The sequence below is a fragment of the Micropterus dolomieu genome, linkage group LG15 (assembly GCF_021292245.1).
Source record: "Micropterus dolomieu isolate WLL.071019.BEF.003 ecotype Adirondacks linkage group LG15, ASM2129224v1, whole genome shotgun sequence".
NCBI lineage: Eukaryota > Metazoa > Chordata > Actinopteri > Centrarchiformes > Centrarchidae > Micropterus > Micropterus dolomieu.
The window spans coordinates 3,365,688-3,372,631 of NC_060164.1; the positions used below are offsets into that span (position 1 = coordinate 3,365,688).

The following is a 6,944-nucleotide window of genomic DNA, read 5'->3' on the forward strand; positions in this document are numbered from 1 at the left end:
TTCAATTTGGCCAAAAGGTGGCGCTATAATCAAAGACCAAATATGCTCGGAGATTCCCATTCATTTCAATGGGATTTTCAACTAAAGCACATTTTGCCTCAGAACTACGCGCCACTGCATCGCACATTCATAAACCTTATGTGTACGTGTTTGGGGGATGCTGTCGATTCCGATGGTATAGGACACGCCTCTGTGCGATGGCGTCTTCATTTCGCTAAATCGTGAAAACTGGAAAACCTATTTTAATTAACTCCTCTGAAGCCACAAGTCTGATCGCCACAAAACTTGGTACGGACGATCTCTGGACCGAGCCAATAAAAGTATGTAGAGGGAATCTTGATCCGCCAAAAACCGTTTCAATACAAACTAACAAATGTTTGCGCAAACGCTAAAAACAGGATGTCATGTCAGAGCTTACATTTGCAATGTCCGATCTCTGTCCGAATTTGGCGTCAATCGGCCTCTAGGTGGCACTATTAATTGGATTTATTAATTCACTTCAGATCTCCGTAACCGCAAGCCCCTTTCATTTATAACTCTGGTCATTTATTCTCCACGTGCCCCGCCCCATGATTATGGGACAATTAATCATGGCGGGCCCGGGCCGACTCACGCACCCTCTGTGGGGCAAGGGGGACATGCCCTCAAAAACACTGAGCTGCAGCACACCTCTCCTCTCCCTTCCAAACACTAGCTACCCTCCAGGCAGTCAGTGGACATAAAGTTGTTACTGTGGTGTAGAGACAGAGCTCAGTTAAAACTTTATGGATGAAAGATACTTTTGTTAAAGATTAATAACTCACCACTCTGAAACTCTTGCTCCAGTCCAAATTGCCAACCTGGTCGGCAACATGTAGCCTACAGCTGAATCGAAGCTGTTTACCGTCTTTTCGCTGACCCGCCTTTCTCTGCTTCTGATTGGCTAGTAGTCCTTAACTAGGAACTGCGCATGTGCAACTTTTATGGCACATTTTATGGCATGAATGGAGTTTTCGTTTCATTGCTTTATGAAGTTAATTTAGAACAATGTTTGGAACACTTTTGAGTTGTTAAATAAATTAATCTAATTTTTTTAAGTGACGAAGTTTTTTAAAGTGAGGTGGAACGGCCCGAGTCTTTTAATGTGGAAACACCGATACAGCCGAGCTGAAAGAATAAGGCTGATATTTTCATACAGCTCATAAGAACACTTTAAATCAATGCAATATTATAGACTATGCCTACGCCTGTTTTTTTAGGCATTCACACTGTCTGCGATTTTCTGTCTCTGCATGTGTCAAATGCTACTGTTGTATTTCTGTAGTGTTACAGTTTAATTGTCGTTCATAAAATGACGCTCTGCTGACAGTGGACTTGTTCATGTCTGCGATTGGTCATCTGCTGCTAACACCACCTCTTTTATGTGAATGCGCTCCCGGCTGGATTGGGAAACCCTGGGTTGAGTTACCGAGTTGATAACCAGCTTCGTGGTACCGCTTATCCTGATCGCGATTGTTAGGGTTAGTTAAGCCAGATAACGAAAACATATCCTGGGTATGTTGAACTCGCTTCGTGGTACAGGCCCCAGATGCATCACTCCATAGCTAGAACGAAGCGTTCAACACAGGGTGAAAAGAGGAGCTGCAGCAATGTGCAGTATGACAACAAATATGGTGTTTTTTGAAAATTAAACCATGTAAACCTGTTCTGGTACAACCCCTAAATAAGATTTTCAACCTGAAAATGAGCAGAATACCACCTCTTTAATATTTTTATGCATTTTAAAATGAATGGGTTCCTATGGGACTCCTCTTCCAACCTAGCGGCAGCGGAGCTAGACTCCCATGATGCATGGCAGTGAAGAAAGTTTTGTTAAAATTTGCTAATAAGTCTCCTATTTGTTTGAAATACTATTTATGTATTTGTTAAATGTGTCTGCTTAGAAAATAGTGTTTTTTGTTGGTAATTGTCATTCTTATGGTGGTTTACTATTGAAACCAGAAGTGCCTGTTTCTTTTGTTAAAAATGGCTGCATTGATATCTAGCCTACAGCCAGGTTTGAGTGGAATAGTAATATCTGACTGGCTTCCTCTTTGTTAGTGATGGTGAGATGAAGTTTCATGAAGAATTGATGCTTTCCATCTAATTGGTTCACTTGTGGGCTGAAACTTCACGGTGCTTCATTTGCTTTACTGGGCCATCAAGTGGACAATAAATGTAAAACAGAGTGATTATAACGGCACCACGGCTTTAGTGTGTGAAGCTTTGAATTGAATAAGTTAATGAATGATGTTTGTCATGCTGATACATAAGCTTATTAATAAGGTGTCTGTCTTTATGACACAATGACAGGGTCAAAAGGACAGTGGAAACAAGGCAGAGAGTTATGATGACTTGGTGTGTGACTTTAGAAAATAGAGACAACATTTTATTAATCTTTATTTAAATTAACTTTTCCACAGTGCAGGGCTTCAAACGGTTTCTTTTTTGGAGATTTCACCTGCTGTAGAAAATTATTATCAGGGTAATAAGAGTTTAAATCTTAAAACAAAATGTTTTGAAAAATGTCAACACTTTCTTTTCCTCTAATTATGTTCAATTTAAGTTCAAAAGTCCAATAAATGTTGAGGAGGGTCCGTTGCATTTTGCTGCTCCTTTCGAATCGCACGCCAAACCTGCAAACCATCTCCTGAATGGGTCGCGAGGCTTCAAATGTCACCACATACGTCATCAACACAAGCCTCGATACGCACTTCACAAAAATCATCCTGGATTACTTGACACACGCTTCGAAGCCTCCATAGGGAAAGACACATCACTACTCTTTGCTCCTCCAGTTCTTGAACTTGCAATATCTTTTTCCCTAGTTGTGGTGAAGACCCATGCTATATATTTTTGTGCTCAGCTACTCAAACTGTAACTGAAATTGCCCAAATAACACCCGAAAAGCTTAATTTTTTAAGGCAAATGCACTTTACCATCAACAATACTTCAAAATGCTAATGTTAAACTCAAAAAGCCGTGTGATCCAATAGCGTAGTGGTAAAGAGGCAGTCCTCAGAGTAGCACTTCATGCGCCAGACATTGATTTGATTCACAGTATTAATATATTATAGCTTGTGAATTTACATTTACAAAATGTGGAGTACTTACTGACTTGCAGTGGTTACTTTAAAAATTCTATGTTGTCAGTCTTTCTAAATACAGTCATTGTTTACATGAAATTAAGTCTTTCACAGCATAATTCTTTGGCTATTTATTTATTTTCTTCTTCTTCTTTTTGTTTAATGGCAGATTGCAACCATGACTTTTGAAGGTGCATACTGCCACCTACTGTATCGGAGTATGTATGAACTTTTCATTGGGACTACTTTTTCTCATAAAAAAAAAGATATAAAAAACAAACAAACAACATTTATTTAACAACAAACAAAAACATTTATTTATTTATTTATTTTATTTATTTATCTCCTTATACCCAACCTCTGGGGTAGGCCAGCTCCATGCCTTGCACTTTCATTCAGTTCACTCTGTTGGTCTATTTTCCTTGGTTTCATAAGTGCCCATACTTTTTAAAGCCTCTGCATATGACACCTTATTCACAACCTTGTACCTCTGTACTTCTTTAGCTTGTTTCTGGACCACACATCCAGCATATGCAGCGCTAAGCTCACCTCCACAATTGCAGCATTTTAACTTGGCATCCTTATTACACTTGCCATATTCATGTTCTCCTCCACATTTCACACATCTTTGTCTCCATTTACATTGCTGTACTGTATGTCCCATTCTCTGGCACTTAAAGCACCTTAACGGTTGGGGAATATACTCCCTAAGTTTGTAGTTTATCCATCCTATTTGGACTTCACAAGGCAAAACTTTTTCAAAAACAAGCAGTAAAGATAGGCTGTCTGATTTGACACCACTTTTATTAGTTTGGAGTCTTTTGGCCTCTAATACTTTCCCACGTTTTATCTCACTCTTCACATCCTCCACGGACATTTTCAAAGGAACGTTTGAAATAACACCTTTTAGCTTTGCTGCCATTCCTGGTACATGCGTTTTAATCTTTCCACCACCAAGGTTACTCATTTTCAAAATCATTTCCTGCTGCTTCTTATTTACTGCCGAAATTAGAATTCTTCTGTTACTCAATAGTTTAGCATATTTAATTTTCCCCATATCTTTCTCAATTGCTTTGGCCACCTGAACTGGTATGAAGGTATTTTTGTCTTTTTAATGCAAGCAAAAAAATTTTTTGTAAAGTTTGTAATTAAAAATAAACAGGCCTTTTTTTGTGTCAGTTTTAATTGCTAATTTGTCGATTGCAAGTTGAAAAGTTTTGCGAGTCAAAAAAGGTTTAAATAAGAGATTCTATTGGTGGTTTAACTGACCAATCATAGGTTTGCATCGAACGCATGGCCACGCCCGCAATCCCCTCGCTCCGACGGCGGAGGTGTAGCGTGTACAGGCCAGATGGAGGTAAGTTGACGTTGTGTCGCTCATTTCAATAGAAATACTTTTTAAATGTAGTATGGCATGATTTAATGATTATTTATATTCACTGTTGGCATGGTCACGGAGTCTATCGCTGTCTCCTTTTTCAGAATGACATGTATAATAGTTAGCTAACGTTAGCCGTCTTGGCATGAAGTTTGACTGGCAGTGCATTTATGCACTCGGACATGATGAGCTAGGCTAAGGTTAGCTACTCATGTTTAAAACACATTGTACATGATATCCAGCTAAACTATTTATTTGTGACTGTGGTAACTGAAGTTTATGGTCACACAGCATACACTGTAATAGACTTTAGACCGCTAAAATTATATTGGAAATATAGACTGTTATCTAGATATTTTGAAGTGTTGCTGCCTTGTTTCTCCTGTAACGTTAGATGTGACATAGAAGAATTTATTACACTCATTTATTTTCCTCCCATAGTTGCAGTGTGGATCATTGGTGACAGCTATGTCCAGCATGGTGGCTAGAGAGCTGCAGAGAGCTTAGGAAGCATCTTCACCCTGCCGGATGTCTCTTGGTCTGGCTGGCTTCTCCCCTTCTTTTCCCCTCCCTATGAAGAGGTGCACCATCAGATGTCCTACTGTGGCGGCAGCAGCATGGGGGAGGTCATCAGCGTGAAGCTGGTCAACATGGAGCACGACCTGTACCAACTTCACCTCCAGCACCCTGGCATGAAGATCCTGGCATGACTCGCAAAACTTTTCAACTTGCAAAACTCTCACTTGCCAAACGGTTTAACCTGCAAAATTTTCTGACTTGAAAGGAAAACTATTGAACTTGCAAAACTTATTAACTTGCAAAACTTTCTGCCTCGCAAGGAAAACTTTTTAACTTGCTTTTGCTTGCATTAAAAAGACGTAATAATAACTTTCCACTCTTCCTGCTTGTCATCATCAGGTCTACTGCTCCGACTAGGTTTAGGTTTAATCTTTTTGTTAACTTGTCTTGGAGTACTCTCTCCTCCACTACTCGCTTCAGACCAAGATTTTTTTCCTTGCCTTTTTAGTTTGGCTAACCTCCATATCTGAAGGGAACCCGTTATCGTCACCATCTTAACTATAGCCCATTGCTACACTCACGATACAGTTGGATTGCAATCCGCCTTCGCTCTGTTCAAACTAGTTCCCTCGGATCTCCTGCCAACCTCGCACTTCTGTTCAAGCTCCATCTCTGTCCAATCTCTCTACTTACTCATTTATTTAGTTTATTCTTCAACAGGGTTCTTATCAAATGAAACAAGCACTTCACTCCTGGTTTGAAACCACCAGGAGAATGACAATTACCAACAAAAAACACTATATTCCAAACACGTTTAACAAAACATAAATCACAAAGTAACTTTTGTGTTTCAAGCAAATAGGAGACTTATTAGCAAATTTTTTAAAAACTTTCTTCACCGCCATGCATCATGGGAATTCTGAGGAACGGGGTGATATAGAGCAGCCTAAGGCCATCCCTCAAAATTCCCATGATGCATGGCGGTGAAGAAAGTTTTTAAAAAATTTGCTAAGAAGTCTTCCATTTGTTTGAAATACAAATGTTACTTTATTATGTTTTTGTTAAACATGTCTGCTTAGAAAATAGTGGTTTTTGTTGGCAATTGTCTTTCTTGTGGCGGTTTACTAATGAAACCAGGAGTGAAGTGCGTGTTTCATTTGATAAGAACAGCTGCATTGATAGGTATTCAAGAGTGTAGTGGTAAAGAGACACTCCTCAAGAACTACTTCCTGCGAGTGGGGTTGGGACGTACAGAAGTGTAATTCCCGTGCATGTGATAGGCCCAGAGGTTAAAGCAGGTAGGTGGCTCCCCCAAGTGGGCCAACAGCGCTAGGGCAAACAGTTGCTCTGGGTGTGTGGCTCCCCTTGGGGTCAAATGGCATCAGAGCATGGTGATGTGGGTTGTGTTTAGCTCCCCCAGGTGGTGCAATAATGGTTGGGTGGAGGTGGGTGGCTCCCCCAAGGGGTCAAACAATATTACTGTGGATTGTGTTTGGCTCCCCCAAGTGGTTCAGCAGCGCTTGACCATGGCACTGTGGAGCACTCTGCTGTCCAGACCCTTGGATGTTGACATCATTTTTACTGGGCAGAAAGTCTTTCTTTTGTACTTTTTATGTCCCTGGGTTGGTTGGCCACAGAGTGTACAGACAGGAAGATTGTGCACCCGTGACAGCTTCTTTCCTACTTCTGCAGGGTATTCCTTCACTTGAGTAGTGGGTACTATGGGTAGAGTTGGAGTGACTGATGTAGGTGGACCAGCAATCCCTGAGGCTGCTTGACTAGCCGGCATTATGGGCCGCGTGGAGGTTGAAGGCATTATGGGCCGCGTGGAGGTTGAAGGCATTATGGGCAGCGATGAGGGGGCAGGCATTATGGGCCGCGTGGAGGTGGCAGGCATTATGGATGGCCATCTTTACCCTCTGTATCACAGCAGCATCAACAAG

General features: G+C 40.9%; 1 protein-coding gene across 1 annotated transcript in view; it reads right to left on the minus strand.

Moving 5' to 3' along the window:
• Positions 1-6,128: 6,128 nt before the first annotated feature.
• LOC123984448 overlaps positions 6,129-6,944 on the minus strand; it is a 4,958-nt gene continuing 4,142 nt past the window's right edge. The window contains exon 5 of the mRNA XM_046071362.1: positions 6,129-6,911. Within this exon, the coding sequence (XP_045927318.1) occupies positions 6,780-6,911 (132 nt within the window). The 3' untranslated portion in view covers positions 6,129-6,779. The remainder of the gene's footprint in view (positions 6,912-6,944) is intronic.